The sequence below is a fragment of the Malaya genurostris genome, chromosome 2 (genome assembly GCF_030247185.1).
Source record: "Malaya genurostris strain Urasoe2022 chromosome 2, Malgen_1.1, whole genome shotgun sequence".
NCBI classification, from domain to species: Eukaryota; Metazoa; Arthropoda; class Insecta; order Diptera; family Culicidae; genus Malaya; species Malaya genurostris.
The window spans coordinates 319,099,170-319,121,784 of record NC_080571.1 but is presented as its reverse complement, the minus strand read 5'-3'; the positions used below and the strand labels follow the sequence as shown (position 1 = coordinate 319,121,784).

General features: G+C 37.4%; 1 protein-coding gene across 1 annotated transcript in view; it reads left to right on the top strand.

Moving 5' to 3' along the window:
- LOC131431256 (neurotrimin-like) overlaps positions 1 to 21,760 on the top strand; it is a 75,504-nt gene extending 53,744 nt beyond the window's left edge. The window contains exons 2-8 of the mRNA XM_058596863.1: positions 6,091 to 6,188; positions 6,290 to 6,497; positions 20,440 to 20,598; positions 20,713 to 20,841; positions 20,928 to 21,065; positions 21,140 to 21,298; positions 21,361 to 21,760. Of these exons, the coding sequence (XP_058452846.1) occupies positions 6,091 to 6,188; positions 6,290 to 6,497; positions 20,440 to 20,598; positions 20,713 to 20,841; positions 20,928 to 21,065; positions 21,140 to 21,298; positions 21,361 to 21,569 (1,100 nt within the window). The 3' untranslated portion in view covers positions 21,570 to 21,760. The remainder of the gene's footprint in view (positions 1 to 6,090; positions 6,189 to 6,289; positions 6,498 to 20,439; positions 20,599 to 20,712; positions 20,842 to 20,927; positions 21,066 to 21,139; positions 21,299 to 21,360) is intronic.
- The last annotated feature ends 855 nt before the right edge of the window (positions 21,761 to 22,615 follow it).

Sequence of the window (22,615 nt, the reverse complement as noted above, 5' to 3'; positions counted from 1 at the left end):
ATTGAAATTTATTCGATTATCTGGATTATTAATCGATTACTCGATTATTTCTATGGGATTTTTTTAATTATTCGATTAGCTTAATAATCGAATATTAGTTTAAAGCTAATCGATTAAATATTACTCGATTATTTGGGTTATTAAACAATTACTCGATTAATCGATCGATATTACGACATCCCTACTAACGTTTCAGTCCTACGCGTAGCATGCTAGAGGTAGGTTGTTGCTAGACTGCAAGACAAAAAGTTTGAAGCTTTAATTTGTATGCTCTGATCTTGTGTCATGCAAGCTCGGATGAAATTCCATGTTATGTCGTTTCGCCTGAGAGATTGACAACTACCCCAGGGTAAATGTTGAGTGCGTAAGATTAATTTTTAATTTATATAAGATGAACTCGATTGATAATGAGAAGAAGTTTATCGCTTCAATCGAAATCGCAGAATAGTAGAGAAATTTAACGCTATAAAAATCACTGCTTGCATACAAAACTTGAACACAAGCTTGACGAAGAGAAGCTTTAATATCAAGATCCGTATCGCAAGTATGTACAAAGATATAATTGCATACATTTGGGATATTGGTGTAATTTCGTCGGTTATAAAACAAACAATGTTCTGTGTTGGTTCCCAATCAAGATCAATTTAAGCAGACTCTCGTGCAATAGCGGATTCGAAAGTGTGACGATTGATTGAACTGTTTGATTGTAGATCATTAGAAATTTTGGTTGTCTTGTTCCACATCAATGGCTCGAACAACCCCATGGGGCTGATCCTTGTAGTTTTTTTTTGTATTTTTAGATTTGGCTTAAATTTTACATAAGCATTCTTCGGTCATCGATTTTTTTCGGTGAAATCCGATGACCGTCCATATCAGTTTGTTTGCGGTGATGACCATAAAATAACAAATAAGCATTCTTCATAACCATGTGCACCATCAGTTTGACAATGTCTTTAACAATGTTTTAGTTGTTTATTTGGACAAGTTAACATTACTGCAAAATATTTAAACTGTTGCTACAAGTACAGAACGACAAGAAATGTTTTCACCGCTGAATTCTGAATTAATTTTACATGAATGTTGCACTGTCCTTTATATAAACTTCAAATGAATCACGATTGACCGAATCAAGTGTTTTTTCACTTACTTTCATGCTGTACTGCAGTTAGATTTATTAACAAAACACATCGTATCCATAAGAAAAACATGTTTTGAAAAAGCAACTAAACTTGCATCTTAGTAAACTTTCACATAGACTTGATATACGGACGTACACGGTAAACCGAGATCTGTTGTTTTACTTCAATTCCTTTAGATTTTTTATATAAATCTGTTACATGAAGGTAAAAATTTTTACTTCGTTACATTTTTCGTAAGAAAATAGCAAAATAGCACTCCATATTTCGTTATATTACTCATACAATTCAAAAGGTCCATGATACGTGCGTCGTAACCAAATATTCTATGATTTAGGCTTTCCAAATGTACATGTACGTGCATTCTGCTTGCATTTGCGTCCTGCTTCCTGTAAGTAGTGGAAGTTAATATATATAAAAGTTAAGTTGTTAAATAACTTTGTTAGGAAAATGTCTAACCCTGCACAGTCTTCAACAAAAACATGTAATTTTATATTCTTAATAATTGTTTCAAAAATAGTGAACGAAAAAAAAGAAAGTAAAGATATCTTTTTGGTTAGAAGTTCTAAAACTTTGAAAAAGACATCGTTGTTTTATCTCCTCTTGGAAAAAAAAAAGTTTTGAAATACATTTTTATCGTAGTAGGCTTTGAACATGTTCATTATAATTAAATCATGAAGTATATTTTTGTGGATAAGTTCTTTCAGAAGACTACGTGGATCGGAGCAATGGTTTAGCACTCAGTGAATTAAGTTCACGTTTTACCTTTTTTTTAATATAAAAAATAAGTATAGAATTCGCTCAAACTTTAGAAAAACTTTCCAAGGTCCGGAGGGTCGAGTGTCATATACCAATCGATTCAGCTCGACGAACTGAGCAAATGTCCGTGTGTGTGTGTGTGTGTTTTCAACTAAGAGGTCGAGATCTCAGAGATGGCTGGACCGATTTTGATCAAACTAGTCGCAAATGAAAGGTCTTCTCGTCACCCAGAACGCTATTGAATGTTTACTTTTTGAGTTATACAAAGTTTTATGTCAAAATGTTTTTTGACAATATCTGTCACACTTGACCTTGAAAACAGAATATGTTTACAGAATTGATTCCGCACGGTCACAGCTAGCCAACAAGCCATAGATTGTTAAAATCCGTCCATTTTTAACGAAGATATCGACATTCTTATGAAGGCGACTTTTCCCCCTATTCCAGTAGAAGGAGTTTAGAGCGTTGTATGACAAAGCAATGCTTGGGAGCAACGTGAAACACGATTTTTTATATTGTTACATATAATTGTTTCTAAGTACCAAACAGACTGTGTACAGCATCATTTTTCATGACATTTTGCCTCGGACCGACTTTAGCACGGTTCGTTTTCGGCAACATAATCGTTCGAATATGACATATGTAAACCAGATGATGGCAGCATTTTCGAGTTGAAAGCAATTCCATAATTATATTGATTTAAACTACTTACAGCAATAAATGCTGGAATAACATAACCCCCATATATCATTCGAAGCAGTTCGTCGAGATCAGCAAATGCGTGTGTGACAAAAAATTTCACTCAATTTTCTCTGAGATGACTCAACCGTTTTCTACAAACTCAGACTCATATGAAAAGTAGTATGCTCTTAAACAAGGTTCCTGAATTACGTTTGGTTCCGACCTCTGGTTCCGGAGCTACAGGATGATATGTGAAACGAAATTAAAATTGTGTAACTCATTTTTCTCGTAGATGGCTGAACCGATCTAAGATTCAAATGAAAAGTCTTAAGATTCTATAAAACATCTTGCTTTTCAGACAGATCCAACTTCCGGTTTTGGAGATACAGGGTGATTAGTATAAACATGTCTATTTTACATAAACAATTCAGGTTTATCGGGTTTGCAGATTTGGATAGTTGATAACCAAATAAACTTATTTCAGTTTTAGTGGTATTCAGTTTTCGCTCCGGATCTAATTCGCACTACGGTTTCTCAAAGATCTACACTGATTTTCAAACATTTTGAAACAAATGTAAACTATACAGCTCCTGAGGTGAATTTATCTGACTTCGGCTACACCGATTTTCGAATTCCGGTTCCAGTATCGAATCGATTCTCAAAGCTCAATCGTTTTCTCAAAAAAGGTCAAATCGAATTTCAAAAACAAAAATTCAAATTAAAGAATTTATGAATTTTATCCAATTCTGATTTCCGATTGTGGAATTACAGGGTGAGGAGTTTTTAAAATTTAAACCAATATAGAAGATGACAGTTGGACTCAAAACTATTTATTCGTCATATTATTTTAAGACCATACAAATCGTTCCGGGTTATGCTGGTTCCTAAATACCGGATGTACCGTAAACCGTAAACTCTAAAGTGGAACTTACTTCGACATATCATGGAATGTTCAATTGATTATTACCCGTTTAGATTCAAATTCGATCCGTTTTGCAGTTTCGACACTACAGGATAATGAGTGATTAAAATCTGAAATCTGCTTGAAACAACGGTCATTAAAATAATGTTTTGAGATCTAAAACACCGAAGAATATTCATGCAAAAAAACACATGCGGATTGATAAAAATGGTATCATCTTACTGCTAGGTGAATTAAGCACGTTTTTAGATTTAAACCATTGCGGCATGTGAAGAATGATTTACTTCACTTTATTTGATGTGTACAGTTAACCGATAACTATCCATTGCTTCTTTGAGCACAACTTCTGCAGCGGCGTCGTAAATACGTGAATACGAAATTTTGGAAGAATAAGGTGGAATAATTTGCCAAAAAAAATTGGTTTGGCAGGCGATCAGTGGATGCGGTTAATTCAGCAGACCGTACATAACGACCGGCTTCAAAAAGGTCAAACACATGAAGAAAAACGCCTCCTGAAGCACTTACTGCCCTTCTTTCAGTCTCACAAAGATGGCAGTCTATTTTGACCGGATTTAGCATCGAACCATTACGCGAATGCGATGATGGAGTGGCTCGAAGTCAATGTTATTACTGTTGGACCAAAGGATGCTAATCCATCAAACTTTGCCAGAACTTCGTCTAATTTTGAAATTCTGAGTGATTATTAAGAGAAAGCTTCGGGAAATGGGGAAACTCTTCGGGGAATCGACAAGGATTTGTTGAAAGTGTGTAAAAAATGATTACCCAAATGTTGCACATATTTCGATGGGTAGTGTTAAGTCCAAAGTACAGACATTTCTCCCACAAGAAAAGGTTGATAAAAAAAATTAATGACTCAAAAAAGACTAACATACCGATGACGATCCGATTACAGCAAAAACACGGATTCCCCTTTGCAATCACTCAAAAATTAAAAGCTTTTTGGAAAACAAACAACATTTTCCTTCAGCGATCCGATGGTCTGGCCTTTCCCTTTTTCTTTTTGTACACCACAGCAAATCATTTCCTCAGTTTAAATGTTATCATCTGACATTTAACCGAGCAAACGGCAGCGGCCGGGAAGAGCTTGGCGGTCGGGGAAGTGGATTAGCGCCGTAGTTTTACTACCTTTCGAAAACATTTGTTTCCTTACGGCTTGGGCTCCCGGTTTTCTTGATTTGCACCATCACCAAACGTAGCCACGCACCATGCCGGCCGTCATAAAGCAGATTGGACTGCGACGATTCCGAAGGGCGGGCGGGTTGATGTAAAAGTGGGTAACACAACCGGAAGTTAAAACATGATTTTGATACTGCCTGGTACAAGTTGGAGCAGGCATTTTTTTTGTTCTCTGTTCACGTTATTGCGGTTGTGGGAGGGCGAACGGGATCATTTAGTACTGCGTTATGAATATTCAAAATGAATAATTGAGATGTTAACAAGACTGTTAGTCATGTCGAGGTTTAGGTTTTGTTTTACGAAATTATTGCTGCTTTATCGCCTTTCAGATGTTTAATTGACTATAAAAAAGGCAAAACCCCGACGGTCCCAAAACGGAAACAGCAAATCTGCACTTGTGGAATAAAACTAAACCAATGAACCAATGACGTGTTTCAGTGGATCCAATGTTAATCGCTTACTGAGCGAAATTGGCGTTGGTTCGCTTCATGCCAACCAAGGATTATGATGAGTGTGAATAAGCAAAGCGCTTCCCAACTCTTCTGTGCTGAAAGTGCTGCCACAATCGTAAATTTTCTATCCAAAGTGAGCGAAACTTTCTGGCATCTTCTTCGGTTGCAGAAAACTTAATCCTCCGAGTAAATCTCACCGGCTTGTTTTACCTACTTAAGCCAAGAGTTGTCGGTTGGTTAGCAACCGGTGCCGTTTGGACCTGATGGCCAATCATTTATGGCAAGGTTCTCTCCACAGCCCAGCAGAGTGCCAACATCGGAAAACTTCTGCTGACCACCCATCAAAGATCACCGGCCAATCAATTTCCGCTGGTCCGGCACTTAAGAACTCGGCCCAATGCAACCGCAAGCCTTGCTCACTTCGGTCTCAATCTGCGGTCATGAAGTTGTTCATTCGATAAGTACATACACACACATGTTTGCAGCAGTTCGGAGTACATATAATTACGGTTTGCCACAACTTCCGGTCCCGGGAGACGGGCGTCTGTTGGGTTGATGCGGTGTGTGGATTCGTAAGATGTTCTAGAAAATGTTCATCTGCGAATAGATAATGACGCTAAATTAGATCCACAAATTTTAGTTGAGGACTGATTCCGAATTAAAAATGTTCTTTTGAATTCGTTATTTAACACTTCTTTTTTTAGCATTTAGTTCCACAACCGACACACCGCCCCAAATGCAAGAAATTCCCTTTTGGTGCCGATGCAAAAGTTTCCCGGTGTGGTGGGGGTAGTGGGCGGAAATGCCAAACAACAAGTCATAATATTGCACCTTTCATCGTTGTGTTCATACGTTTGCAGTTTATTTGGCTAGGAAACAACTTAATTGACGTTTTATTCTTTTCCGGTTTTTTCTCCTCGCCGCCCCGCCCCGCCCCGCACAGTCGATCCCAAATTCAGTGCACCGATTTCAAATGTGACGGTTCCGGTCGGCCGGGAAGGCGTGATGACGTGCACGGTTCACGATTTACACAAATATAAGGTAATTTTCTGCACAATTGCAGCCCACCGCCGACGAAGTGGGGTTTGGCGTCGCGTTTAATCAATTCTAATCGATCTGTGATTTGATTGGTCCACTTCCAGGTCGCCTGGCTTCGAGTGGACACTCAAACGATACTGACAATCGAAACGCTGGTAATTACCAAGAGCGAAAGGATCACCATCACCCACACCGAACAGCGGATCTGGCAGCTCCGAATCAAGGACATCAAGGAATCGGACAAGGGCTGGTACATGTGCCAGATCAACACGGATCCGATGAAAAGTCAAATGGGATATCTTAATGTTGTTGGTGAGTCAATGAGAAAAAAAACTTCACATATTTTTAGGTCAGCAAAAAATTTGTCACCTTACGGCTACTAAACACGTTCACACCGACATCAAACAAACAACCTAAAACATTCTTCATTTGAAAGTAAGTAAGGAGCTAACTTCCGACTCACTTCGCAGCCTACCGCTCGAAATATATGACATATTATTAGTACAAATTCCTCTAATCACTGATTCGCGTGTCCGCAGATAGGATAATAATTTTCCTATAACAGTCTGAAAGCCAAAACTCAACTGACCGTTTGAGCAAAAGCCAGCGGAAACATTGTTACTGCCAAGTGAGGCTCCGTTACCGTTTGCGGTAGTCGTACTGTATGTGTGTGTGTGAGTGGGTGGAACTCAAATTTTAATCATTGCCATTCTCGTGTTCGTCCTGTCCAGTTGAGTTTATTCCGAGCTTAATGCAAGGCGACTGTAAAAAGTTAGATATTGCATGCCTTAAAATTTGTATCGATATGCCGAAGTAAGCAAGTAATGAAATAATTTAGGGAAATAAACAAAAATGGACCACCTAAAGAAACCAATGCACAGTGGTCCGAAACGGGAAATTAGAGGGACAAAAGTATTTCCACTATTAAAATTATTTTATGTAGTTTGTGTCTTAACAAAAGTTTTTTTGTGAACAGTTTTACGAGAAAATCGTCTTTCGAAAATTTCTCGGACAGTTTTGCTCAACTAAGCTGTTCAATATAAGCTACCATTCAAAAAAATCTTGTGATCTTTCATCTTATAAGAAGCACGCAACTGCAGCGTCGTATTTCACATGAATTTATATTCAAGAACAAGTAAAATTGTGTGATTTGAAAACTACATAGCTTGAACTCGAATGAAATAAAAAAAACAAAAGATCGATAGCAACAGCGAGACTTGAACCGAGAAACGTTAGATCACAAAGCATGTCGATTAATCGACTGATCCACAGAAGCACATTGCTGCTTGCTGAATAATTGTTACATATAAATCCTTACTGCGGTAATTGGTAGCCGAGTGCAAATTACACTCGGAGCGTGTAAAATTTTGTGCGCGTGGGATATTGCGTCATTTAAAAGTTTTAGTTATGAATTATATAGCTTGTAGGTTTATGTAACGTAAAATTCATAATTTTTTCTGTGTAGTCAACCTTCTAATATAAATTTTCAACAGATGCAATAAAGGTTCGGTCACAAAATAAGGAAAATTTGAAGAGAAATTTTTTACTTTTACTCCGAAAAATTGATGGAACTCGATCCAAAGAAGAGGTAGGAAGATAGCTTTTTCAGCAAACTTGCTCAAATAAAATTTCCCACAACTTCGCTGTGAAGCGCAATAATTTTCAAATTAAATTAGGAAAGTTAGAATTCAGATTTAAATCCAAACATGAACCACCCTAATGATCTTCTACATTCAAAGATGCGCCCGTTGAATACAAACAACTTTTGTGAAGACACCAACTACAAAAACAAAATAATATGTAATATCGAAAATATTTTTGTCTCGCTAATTTTCCGTTTCGGACCACTGTGCAATGCAATTCAACAAAACTTGAATGGCCCCGGGAATGAAGTATTTTAACTAAACTGGAAGCGAAAGTTCTGCTTGTGGAGCATGTCATAACAAAAAGGACGGGTGGATAATGTCAGAGACATACCTGGATGACGTGAATACGAATATCATGGCTTGTTCAATTTCTTTGATTACAAAGAATCTAAATTCTGAATTCGAATTTTTGAGCAGAATGCTAGAACTGCATTTTTAAACTTAATTTTGGCTCTAACACATGGACTGAAAAGTCCCAGCCCTAACAAAGTTTTGAACATGTTTTTTTGATTTGAAATTTACATCATTCACCAACCTAATCTCTATCAACAGCAAAGCAATCCACAGTGGTTTGAATCGACAAAAACGTGAACTTAATTCTCTAGCTGCTAAACCGTTGATCCGATATACATAGTTCCTTTGGAGAACTCATTCACAAAAATATTCCTCGTGATTTAATCACAATAAAAAATGTGCAAAGCCTACTACGATAAAAGTTCATTTCAACAACTTTTTTCCTTCGAAAGATAGAAAAACAATGTCTTGTGCAAAATTTTAGAACTTCTAACGAGAAAAAACTTTGCCAAAGAAGCTATAGGTCTAACGCAAAAAGTTTCGGATATATGAAGCATTTTCGTTTGAAACCACTTAAATTCGACTTTTTGTACATAACTTTTTTCGCAATTATTTTCAGTGTCTACTATGTTGGAGACAATTACACGTAAAATTACACATTTTTGTTCAAGACTGTGCACGGTTTGGCCTTTTCCTTAAAATGTTATTTAACATTTAAACTTTTATATACACTAACTTTACTACTAATAGGAAGCTGGGTCGCAGACCAAAAGGCACATACAGGCGAAAGCCTTTCAAATTGTGTGAATAAGACAACGAAACATCGAGTGCTTTTTTGACCATTTTCTTAGCAAAAACATTTACTAAAACGACTATTTTTGGTTTATTAAAAGGAGCTTTGTAGGAAATGTTCAAACATTTTAATCGGTCGTTAGTGTAGCTTTGGCGCTATGGTGTAATGATTGAATATAATTTCATGATGCATTCTTGTATGCAATTGATCAAACTAAAAAAGCATGTTTACGTGCTCATTAAATTTCGACAAGTTTTACTTATTCTTCAAATAGAATATTACTCATCCGTTCTTTTAATTCCAATCCAATTCATTTCAAGGATGATGTCTTACACCATTGTCAGTACGCCTAAAAACAAATACGTTCCTATGAATTAAGCCATATACTGAAAAAATAATGAAATTCATACGATTTCTAAATAAATAGTACTATGAAATAGACATCAGTTGTATAAAAAAATCGATTCAAAACCATTCTCGATGAAAACTAAATTGGAATACATTAATGTCAATGAATATGACCGTTTATTTATATTGACGCTTAGTTTTACTTTTAATGTATATTGAAAAATGAAGCACAGTGAAGTAACTTTATATTAAATTTCCTGCTCCAAATATGCACTGTTGGTGATGGTGAGAGCAGCACTGCATATTATTTTTAAGAACACAAAAGAGTTGGTTGATAATATTGGTTAATATTATCAACCAGCTGGAGCATTTGGACAATAAAATGCGTGAGTGGTTCAACGTTACATACAGGCGTACACGGTAAAGTATCAAATCAAATTATGCAAAAGAATATTAATTAACAAAAAAAAGTTTGTTTACTATTGCTTACTATTAGTAGATAAAGTTAGTGTATATAAAAGTTTAAATGTTAAATAACTTTTTAAGGAAAAGGCCAAACCGTGCACAGTCTTGAACAAAAATGTGTAATTTTACGTTTTTAGTAATTGTAATTGTAAGTGATTTCAATCGAAAATGCTTCATATATCCGAAACTTTTTGCGTTAGACCTATAGCTTCTTTGGCAAAGTTTTTTCTCGTTAGAAGTTCTAAACTTTTGCAGAAGACATTGTTTTTCTATCTTTCGAAGGAAAAAAGTTGTTGAAATGAACTCTTGCCGTAGAAGGCTTTGCACATTTTTTATTGTGATCAAATCACGAGGAATATTTTTGTGAATGAAGCTCACGTTTTTTTCGATTCAAACCACTGTGCAATCACTCCAGCACCGCTCTAGCTTTTCAATACCACTTTTGTAGAACGATTTATCTTTTGCATCAAAATAGGCGAAGTCTTCATAACATTCTTCCAGCCATCGCTTCGCTTGAACGGTAATTTTTCCCATCAAGAAGCAGTGTAAAATTAAAACACGAAATTAGTTTTGATCTATTGTTCTGATAACGACAAACGTAGCGTCACTCTTAGCACAATAACTCACAAACTGATGAAATTTTAACAGATGTCTTTTAAAGGTTGGTATTAACTGAAAGAAATGTGACTGTACTATAACAAACGGCATCTATGTGTTAGGCCCGAGACTTTTTAGCCCATGCGCTAGAGTCGGTAACTGAATTCTGAATTGTTGAACTGATAACTGATCACTTGTGGAACTGAATTTGAGACCTTGTTCGACGCTGACTTCTGAACCAGAATGGTAGCACTGAACTTTGGACCTGGATTCTGATCCCTAGCTGAATTTTAGTTACAGAATTCCAGTCCAGGATTCCATTTTCAAATTCGGATCCAAAATATCAGCTCTGAAGATCTGGAAATCCTCCGAATCTAGTTGCTAAATTCAGTTACACTTCTAGAATTGTAGAACTGAGCGTTGGAATCAAATTGACGATTTGCATTCTGGTTTAGAACACTGAACCTGAACTCTTGAATGCAGTTTAGACCGTAATTAATGAAATATAACTTAATTTTGGATCTGAGTTCTGATCCTGGATTTCAGTCTGAAATTCCAGAACTTCAGATTTAGAATTGTGAACCTATATTCTGAAACCGTATTCTAAATCTGAATTCAATCTGAATTTCTGAACTTATTTCTGGTCTGAACGTCTATTTAGGTTCCAGAATTCAGTTTCAGAATTCAGATCAAAAGTACAGATCTGGAAACTATATCCTGATCTCAGATCCAGAATTTGGTTCCAAAATCCCGGCTTAGAATCAAGTTCTGAAATTCAGTTTCAGTTCTAGAATTATGGTACTCGATTCTGGCCTTGGATTCTGGACGAGGAACTGAAGTTTAGATATGGCTTCTGTAAATGAAAAAATAATCAGGTCTTGAATTCTGAAACTGAATTTCAGAAATGAACCCTAGAATTTGATTTTGGTCTGAACTGAACGAGTCACTACGCAGACTAGAATGAATGACACATAAAATTGTAAACTTTTTTACTTGAGCTTTTTAGAAAACGTTTATTTCGACGATTTGTGTTTTAGTCTTTGTTAAGACGTAGAGCCTTCTTGAACTAGTTTTAAATATGATCAGTATCTAACGAGGAAAACTACCATGCGAGTTATATTGTTACATTCGCATGGCAGTTTTTCAATCTGTTTTCCCCGTTAGATACTGATCATAGTTAGTTTATTTCGGGTTATTCGAGGATGTCATACTACTGAAAACTCTACCACAAATTGCTGATCATATCTCCGATTACGTTATGTATTTATAAGTTCAATCAAACAAAAGATTTGATTCACGATCAAAATCTTATCATTCTCCGAGAGGGTCAATTTTTCACAGACGCCTCATAGTAAAATAAGACGTATTCACATCAAAAAGTATCTTCCTTTAAAAATTCATGAGAAGTGGTAACATATTATTCACTTAGATACTAATACGATGTCCATTTTATTTTACTTAAGTCCTTACAAAAAATCATATTAGAATTTTCTTCAGTTCTCATAGAAAAAAAGATGCATAGTTGGAATCAGTTAGCTAAAGAGTTTGTCATCACCTCAAAGATTTTGGCCTGTAACAAAGAATGACCAAGAATATCAGTTATAATAGCAAATTAAGTTATAAATTGAGTGACCAAAATGACAATCTTAAACAACTTACATAAATGTGTCTCCCTCATATTAGTCAATTAAAACCTATTTGAATCCACCTAGTGGTGTAATGATGCCTTTCTCATATTACTTATTACATCATAAATATAACCGTGAAATTCGCAAAAACAACTGTCTATTGAATAGGAATAGGATAATTTGTTCGGATCTAATCTCACAAACTCTGTAAATCCTGTTTAACCTGTAGTTCCGGAACCGAAAGTAGTATCCAAAACAAATTAGGGAATTCCGTATGAAACTGTAAGACTTTTGAACCTATAAGTTTGTGAAAATCTATTCGGCCATCTCCAAGAAAAGTTAGTGAGATCCTTTTTGCAGTTTCTAATCACTATTTCCAATTCTCCCGAAACCGGATTCAGATGAACGGAATAGCCGAAGTTGGTTCGTTTGCTACCAACAAATATGACCTACAAATTGGAACAGTTTTGAACGTAGTTAAACTTATACTTACTATCTCATGCTCTATTTCGTTTAAACCAATTAAAATAAATCTAACGAAACGAACCTGCGTTTCTGTTACTACTGCGTGCTCAACAGCATGAATCAGCAGCATGAAACATGTAGTAGGATTGTTATTATTATTATTGACATCACTACACAACGTGTACGAAATAGAACAAAGCACGTCTTGTTCGTTTTGTGTTTTCTTCTTCTTTCGGTGTTGTACATATTGTCACTCTATATGGCGATTTGAAAACTTTGATACTCATCGCCCTGTAACTGCGGAACCGGAAGTCGGATCCGGATAAAATTTCACAGTAGGCACTGAATTTCACCTTGATGCTCGTTCATACCAAACATTTTAGAAAAACTCAATTTTCAGTTATTTGTGGTAATCTCATGTTACTGAAAATTGTATCATAAATTGCTGAATATATTTCAGATGGTATGAAGCAAAAATATGTTAATGCACAACAAGATACAAATACAACAAATCGTTAATTTATGATTAAGTTCTGCCCATTCTTGAAAAGAATGAATTTTTAAAAGGCGTCCCACAGTAAAGTAAGGCGCATTCACCAAAAAAATGACCAGTTCTGTTCGGTACGAATTTACTATACTAAAGTCTCTTCTGATTTGCTTGTCAGCTTCAAGTAGCTGCCCGGCAGTGTCGAGCCTACAAGTACCTACCGAATCACCGGACATATAAAAAATCTATTAGACCGCAGAACGACCGACGACTTCTAAAGATTCATACCGTTTCAACAGATAGATCAGTACGCAACGGAAAATGTTAGATGATTAGTTGGGATAGAATAAAATGAAAATGTTTTCCTCAGATAGAGGACTAGAACCGTCGAACCTTCTCCAGGATTTTCTGGAACAGTTATTCCAATTTTACTAAGGTTGAACAGAAAAACGGAATCTTGAACCTCTATATTTTGCATTGCATTCAGCTTATTCTTATTAGTCTTATATCTTCTTCGATCTCCAAGTCATTTCACCGAATGTTGTTTCACCGAATGCCATTTCGCCGAAGGTCGTTTCGCCGAATAGGTCATTTTGCCGAAAGGGTTGTTTCTCCGAAAGGACCATTTCGCTAAAAGGATAATTTCGTTTACATCACATAATGAAGTAGAAAACTGTAAATTCTGGTTATTCATCGAAATTATGTATTTATTTTATGTCTGCTAGATAATTGTTATGACGCAGCCACATAACCGATGCCGATGCTCATTTGCCCTCAATTAACGGGAAATACCGCTAACAATTGCCTAGTAGATATTTTACTAAAGTCAACCAGTTTATGACCAGATTTTGAAATAAAAAAGAGAATAAAAAACTCAATCGACTCTTTCTGGATTATTTCAAGAAAAAGGATTGTAGTTCAACAGAACGGGAGTAAACATTGTCACTTTTCATTTGTCTTTATTTCAAATCCATTCCAATGACGATATGAAGACTATTGAATAACTTGGCGAATTGTCGTTTGGCGAAATAATCCTTTCGGAGAAATGGTTTTCGACGAAATGCCCCTGATCCCTTCTTCTAACATTGATAGCGTTGGACATGGGCAAATATTCTTTGATTCATCTTCAGCACTCATTCCAATTATTTGCCTACTGAGTCATCATTTCTAGACATTAGTTCACAGTATGCTAGGTTGAGTTTAGATGTTTTTGCCTTTCTCATATAAAAAGATAATGTAATCAGTGTCAAAACCGTTTTTGAACCGAACTCAGTGATGGAGTGAACAATTTTCACAATCTTAGGTTCAAATAAAAGGTTTCATGGTCCCATACAAACTACCAAATTTCATCCGGATCTGACTTCCGGTACCGGAATTATAGGGAAAAGTGTGTTAAAAATTTGATAGAGTCACATGAAGCGGCGAAACAAAAAAACGTAAAACAATTTCTAATCTGTCCTCGAAACTATCCCAATCGGTAGCTAATATCAATAGACAACCAAAAAACTCGATTTTGGCTATCCTAGTTCCCGGAAGCACCGGGAAAAGATGTTATATATTCCAAAAAAACTCACTTTCTCGGATTACAGTGAGAGGTCTTATGATCCCATATTGAATTCCTAAATTTCGCGCGGATACAACTCCCGTATTCGGGTTTCAAAAGTACCTGCTACACTTCGTTTTAGTGAATGAATTCCGACCCTAATTCCGGACAACTTATCTGAGCAGCGCTCCCATGACTAGGGATGTTATAACATCGATCAATTATTCCGAATCGAATAACTCGAAAGATCCCATAATAACAAACGAATAATTGATCAAGTAAACAATTAATAACCCAGATAATCGTTTAAAATTTAATCGATCAGTTTGAAAATTATACTCGATTATTGAATAATCGAGTGATTTGAAAAATCCGGCATCCCTACCCGTGACGACCGACGACTTCCACTGGCAGGCTTTTGGTGTGGTTTTGCTGTGTGCCCGGCTGCGACTGTTCTTCGGCACAATTCCGCTGTTCGGCGCTCGCTTCATTTCAAAAGCTTGAGGTCTCTCCCGTATGTCTTGCTTCGACAACTGTTGCTTAGAAAATGATGGGAAAATGTGAAATGTTCACCTTTTATATCGACGCAGTTGTACAGCAGCAGATATTTTGTTCTCTTCTTCAGAGTTGGCTGGTGATTGACAAATTGGGTCAAATACGACACATTTTCAATAGTGTAACATACTATTAGAACACTTCAATGTTGTTGCAATAGAAATTGAATAATTTCAAATCTATTGGTAGTTGGATTATATAAGTCCTTCTACAAATCACTGAGCTATAAGCTTTTGAGTTCTCGGACAGCCTTAGAATAGAAAGGTGACTCGGGATGCGACAAAGATGAAAAAATGGAGGCAAAAAGTGACCAAAAGGTTAGCCAACAGAATGTCTAAAATATTCTTTATTTATTTATCTATTTATTTATTTGGAGCAGGGAGGATACTTATTAAGAATCTCTCTCCAGTAGGCATAAAACCTCCTCATCTTTTGTACCAACAGATAATCACATACAAATGATACATTAATTAATTATAATACACCGAAACCTCCATTTACGAACTAAACGGGGTTTCGTAAAAAGAGGTAGTTCGTAAAAAAAGTTTACGTTATTTGGGATTTGGTTCGTAAAAAAAGTTTACGTTATTTGGAATTTACTTCGTAAAAAAAGTTTTGTGTGATTATTGTGGAAACCGCGCATCATATGTTTATTTTCGGAACGGATATGAAGAGTAAGCGCAAGAAAATGATGTTTGGGTTCGTTTCAAAATCCAAGATGTCGGCTTCCGGTTTATTGAGATTGCCGAAAACCCCTAACAATATGGGTATCTTCGGAACGGAATTGATGAGTAGATGTCAGAAAACGATGTTTGAGGTAGTTGTGAAATTCAAGATGGCGACTTCCGGTTTGTTGATATTCCTTGAAAACCCTTGCAATATGGGTATTTTCGGAACGGAATTAATGAGTAGATGTCAGAAAACGATGTTTAAGGTAGTTTTGAAATTCAAGATGGCGACTTCCGGCTTATTGATATTCCTTGAAACCCCTTGCAATATGGGTATTTTCGGAACGGGGTTAATGAGTAGATGTCGGAAAATGATGTTTGAAGTGGTTCTGAAATCCAAGATGGCTACTTCCGGTTTGTTGATATTCCTTGAAAACCCATACAATATGGGTATTTTCGGAACGGGATTGATGAGTAGATATCAGAAAACGATGTTTGAGGTGGTTCTGACATCCAATATGGTGTCATCCGGTTTCTTGATATTCCTTGAAAACCCTTACATAATGGGTATTTTCAGAACGGGATTGATGAGTAGATGTCAGAAAACAATGTTTGAGGTGGTTCTTAGTTCCAAGATGGCAACTTCCGGTTTCTTGATATTCCTTGAAAACCCATACAATATGGGTACTTTCGGAAAGAGATTTAAAAGTAGACGTCGGAAAATTATATTTGAGGTGGTCTTGAAATGCAAAACAGTGACTTCCGGTTGATTATTATCTTTTAAAAGTTTTTGCCATTTTCCTTTAACTCTTTATTCCTTTAAAACACTATACCGTTCCGAAAATACCCATATTGTATGGGTTTTCAAGGAATATCAACAAACCAGAAGTCGCCATCTTGAATTTCAAAACTAACTCAAACATTATTTCCTGACATCTACTCATCAATTCCGTTCCGAAAATACCCATATTGCAAGGGTTTTCAAGGAATATCAACTAACCGGAAGTCGCCATCTTGAATTTCAAAACTACCTCAAACATCGTTTTCTGACATTTACTCATCAATTCCGTTCCGAAAATATCCATATTGTATGGGTTTTCAAGGAATACCGGAAGTCGCCATCTCGGATTTGAGAACCACTTCAAACATAATTTTTCGACATCTTCTCATCAATTCCTTTCCGAAAATATCCATATTGCAAGGGTTTTCAAGGAATATCGATAAACCGGAAGTCGACATCTTGGATTTCAGAACCACCTCAAACATCATTTTCCGACATCTACTCATTAACCCCGTTCCGGAAATACCCATATTATATAGGTTTTCAAAGAATATCAACAAACCGGAAGTCGCCATCTTGAATTTCAAGACTACCTCAAACATCGTTTTCTGACATCTACTCATCAATTCCGTTCCGAAAATACCCATATTGTATGGGTTTTCAAGGAATATCAACAAACCGGAAGTCCCCATCTTGGATTTCCAAAATACCTCAAACATCATTTTCCGGAATCTACTCTTTAAACCTGTTCCAAAAATACCTATATTGTAGTAGTTTCCATGGAGTCGGAAATCGCTTTCGATGAATGACAAAACCTCTTTTTACGAAGTAGGTTCGTAAAAAAAGTTTACGTTATTTGGGATTTGGTTCGTAAAAAAATTTTACGTTATTTGGGATTTGGTTCGTAAAAAGAGGTACGTAAAAAGAGGTTACGTATAAAAAGTGTTCGTAAACGGAGGTTTGGGTGTAAAATACAAGGTACACTCAAAAACTAACATAATAAACTTAGAACTCACAAACTTGAATACAAATATACGAATTATAAGTAATGTCATTCTTAGGTCAAGTTCTTAAAAAATACTATAAATGAGCGTCTTAAAGTAGTACGAGACAGATGAAAATCAAAAATAGTATAACAACGATTAAATCAACGAATCATGCTTGATACAGGTTCGTTCTTTGCATAATTCGTTCTAGCAAACTGGGGGACAAGAAAAAGGTTATTCCGGAGAGTTCTACGTCTGATATTTATATCGAGTTGTCCGAGAAGGCTAGAGCAGTCGATGTTTCCCAGAATTAAATCGGCAACAAACATTGCTTTCGAAACATTGCGTCGATCACTAAGCAACTCAAGTCCAATGAGATTACATCTAAGAAGGTTATGGGGGTCTCTCCAAGGCAGCTGACGTAAGGCAAAACGGACGAATTTATGCTGCACGGCTTCAATGCGTTGTACCCCGTTATGGTAATAAGGTGACCACACAACTGCAGAAAACTCGAGCAGTGTATGTTACTGAATGATTTCGTCATTCGGAAGATGAATCCGAGTTGTTTGGATCCCTTAGAAACGATATATGATATATGATCGCAAAAAGTTAATTTGCTATCAAGTAGGACTCCTAGATCTTTAATGCAGCTTACTCTATTTAACTCGGTCCCAAGAAGCGAATAGTTGAAAATGATCGGTTTTCTTTTGCGACTGAACGTTATGATAGAACACTTTGAAGCATTTAGTACCATCCTGTTGACCTTACACCAATTTCCGAAAATATCAAGTTGTTGTTGGAGAAATTTAGCATCGCTTTGGCTATCAATTTTTGAAAACAGTTTAAAGTCGTCTGCATACGAGAGCTTCAAACACTTCAGGGAATGATTAACGTCGTTGATGTAAAGCACGAACAGACGAGGTCCAAGGTAGTCACCTTGTGGCACACCAGAGGTAATGGAAAACGAATTAGAAACAGTGTCACCAATTTTTACCGACATTTTGCGGTCAACGAGATAGGACTTTATCCAGTCTAAAAATCTGTCATGGAATCCAAGGCGGTTGAGTTTCGGTAGAGCGATATCATGATTGATCTTGTCGAAAGCAGCTGATAAATCGGTATAGATAGAGTCAGTTTGATGGCCCTTCTCCATCTCAGAAATGATGTGCGATGTGTAACAAACGAGATTTGTATTTGTTGAACGCTTGGGAACGAATCCATGTTGGTCGGTAGATATGTACTGTGAGCTACAACGGTGCATGAAATCCATGACAATCAGCTCAAATAATTTAGAAGGTGCACTTTATGACGCAATACCACGATAGTTAGAGATTATATGTATATCTCCTTTTTGTGGACGGCGAATAATAGCGAGGTTTTTCAGATGTCTGGAAATATGCCTGACGACAGCGAGCTTTTGAAAACGTTGGCCAATGGAGTTGCGATACTGGGAGCACATTTTTTTAGCACAATTGACGGGATACCATCAGGGCCAGGATTCGATGAGCATTTAAGACGATTGCACGCTTCGATCACATCACCAATCGATATAGTGTTCGGAGAGCCGACAGATGAAAAGTAAGGTACATTATTAGCGGCTTCAGCAATGAAATCGATGTCGAGTTTTTCGTCGCAGAAAACGCTGCTGAAGTGATTGCGGAAAAGACTACAAATACTGTCAGTCGAATTTTGATTCAATATCACCGTTTACCATAGTTTTCGGCTGCCCATTTTCCTTTCTCTGTTCGTTAACATATTTCCAAAAAGCTTTCGGGTTGTTTTTTAGATTATCCTGTGTTTTCTGTTGATAAGCTTCAAATAACTGTTTATTTAGACGTTTGTATGTGCTATTTATCGCCACATATCGTGAATGAAGGTAATCAGTTCTATTTTACGAATATTTTCTCAGAGCGGATCTTTTTGCAGTTTTCAATTGTTTGAGTCTCTCGCATGAGCATTTAGGCTGAAGGGTGTTAGATTTTATAACTTTCGGCACAAATTGATCGATGGCATAGAGAAAGACGTGGCTGATTTTTTCAGCAGCTTGATTGGCATCGAAAGTGCTATTCGAAGCAAAGCTCGAGATGCCACCAAAACCGTCTCATTAAAATCGGAATCATTCATCCGCTGTTTTAACTTCAAAAAAACAATGAATGAGCTTCATCTGTATTTAAATGACATGGTTCCGAGATAAATCAGTTTTGTATTAAATGACTCCAATTTTACCATTACTTTTCTAAATATTCTCTGCATCCACTTTCATATACAAACGCTTACTTCCACGATGTCCTCCCTCCCTGTTCGTCTACGTGATTTATGAATGACCACTAAGGACCCAACATTTGAACCTGTCCGACATTCGAATCAAAACTGTTCCGGTTCCCACAGGCTACGGCAAAATGTGAGGCAAAAGCTTTCTATACTTCTGCCATAGTTTCGTGTCAAGTGACAATCTTGGGGCAGGTCGGTGGGTCGCCCCTACCGGATCCGTGTGCTTTTCCTTAGCTTGCCGGGAAGCTTGTGATGCAACGTGTGTTTTTTTTTCTTCTTCGTTTTCGGACAGCCTTAGAAATAAAACCAACATTAAATTAATGATTATAAGCAATTATGCTTGGATCGAGGAAAGTGAAAGGAGGGACTCAAACGGAAGAAACATTTCCGAGTTATTTCTTTAATCGTGGTAGTAGAAAATCTGCAATGGGACTCTAATTCGATTTCACGTGTCTGTGTGTGTGAGTGTGTTTGTGAGTTAGCCACTACCGGCATAAGCGAATTGTGTTTTCGTTTTGGTTTGATGTAGGAAATTTGATTTGGTTTAGCTTCCGAACATATAATTGCGTTGGAAAAATGCAAGATTTGTTAGCGTTTTATTGCTTAATTAGGCATATCGAATGAGGAAATTCAAGTTTGGCCATTAGCAATGCAAGTGAAATTACTTTGGTTTAGGGGAATTGCACCGTATGCATTCAATTGAAATTCTCCTAATTTTCGTTTCCAGTTCCGCCGGACATTTTGGATCACAAAACCAGCCAGGACATGACCGTCCCGGAGGGATCCAACATCAGTCTGACCTGCGTGGCGACTGGAGTTCCCGAGCCGACGATCGTGTGGAAACGAGCCGGCGAAAAGGCACTGGCCGTGATGGAGAACTCAGGAAGTAAGTTCCCAACGTGACCCACCGCGACAGCGCCCAATTAGTCCGTGGCGCAGTGAATTCATTAGCGATTAATCGTCAACATTCCTCCGCTTTTTCTTGTTCCTTTTCCCCCAGTTACCACCCACGACGGATCCGTTTTGAATATCTACAACATCCAAAGGCACAATGCCGGAGCGTACCATTGCATTGCTTCCAACGGTGTCTCGCCAACCGTGAGCAAACGGATCATGGTTACAGTAGACTGTAAGTAGTTAACCAACGCCCCTGTCCCGATTGTTTTTGGTAAGCAATAATTATGTATCACACTTTATGTCACCATTTTCCAACAGTTGCCCCGATTGTACGGGTGCCAGTCCGACTACATACCGCCGAAATAGGCCAGCGGGTTTCGCTGGAATGCTTTGCCGAGTCTCACCCGGATCCAATTACCTATTGGATGCGGGGAAAGGGTGAAATCATTCTACCGGGTGAGTAAAAGATTTTTTAGTCCACTGATCAGACAGAAATGTTTGTTTGTTCTACTCTAAATTTCTACCGGCAGGTGTCAGCGAAATGAAGCAATTTGCCGAAAATGTATTCAAGGTAGCGTTGCAAATCGGCATTCACCTGCAGAAGAATAGTGACTTTGGAATCTACAAATGCGTGGCCAAAAATGAACTGGGAGTTGCGGAGGAGACTGTCAAAATCCAAAAACGAATTAGTAAGCTACATTTGTTCGAAATACACCAATCATTTCTGAATCAACTTCACATCATTCACTAGGTAAAATCACCATCCTGGATGAATCTTCGGCGATAGTCCTGGACGAGACACCAGCGAACAGTAAAGAAGCTACCGTCAGCCAGCAAAATAAGTTTCGAGATCTTATACTGAGAGCGCAGAACTCGGCTTCCTTCCAACCGGCACAGCAGCGACTTCCGGTGCTTTTGCTTCTTGTGCTTGCGGTGCTCGTTTGCGTTCGAAGCTCCTGATTGATGATGTCCGGACAGGAACTGATATCAAATTCTTATACGAACTATTAACTCTAGTGCTGATGAGGGCATCTTTGCTGAAATATACGACCTAAAACTGTTAACATTACAATATGAACTAACCGTTACGAGACACTTGCCACTGAGATACGATGTTAAGTTGTATATAAAAAAAAACTAATATAAGCTTAGCTTGCCGTGAAACGAAAATGGTCCGAATTCCCAAATCATGAAGTGATTCAATATTTGTTTTTGTTTGAAATTAAGTGGCTAATTTCTACAGCCGCACATATGATTTGTAATGGATACCTTATGATAAAAAAAGAACCGGAATTTTATTGAAAACGCTAAATTTCAATTTTTAATAAATTTTTTTATTATCGCCTTCAAAGTACTCTCCTCCTGCAGCAATACATGCATGCCAACGCTTGATCCAATTTTCCATACAAGTTTCATAGGCCGCCGAAGGTATGGCCTTTAGTTCACGCAGCGAATTCTCTTTTATGGTCTCTATGGTCTCAAAACGCGTTCCCCGCAATGGCAATTTGAGTCTGGGGAAGAGGAAAAAGTCACACGGGGCCATATCTGGAAAGTACGGTGCTTGGTTGATGATATTGCTTGAGTTTTTGGCCAAAAACTGCGACACAACCAACGCTGTGTGAGCCGGCGCATTATCGTGGTGTACGCTTTTTTGGCACCAGCCGAGAAGCGACGCGTTTCAAACCCAAAACATCAGTTAAAATGTGTTCGGCTGATCCATAAGAGATGCCCAAGAACACAGCAATCTCTCTAATCGGTACAGAACGATTTTGCAACACGATTTGCTTCGCCGATTCAATGTTTTCTTCAGTAACAGATGTTGTTGGCCGGCAGGGATCTCATCATGATCCAAACTTGTACGACCACCTTTGAAGCGTTTATACCAATCGTATGCCTGTGTTTTTCCTAGACCCGATTCACCAAAGGCCTTTTCTAACATTTTCAACGTTTCGGAACACTTAAATCCATTTGCAACACAAAATTTGATGCACGCACGTTGTTCTAAA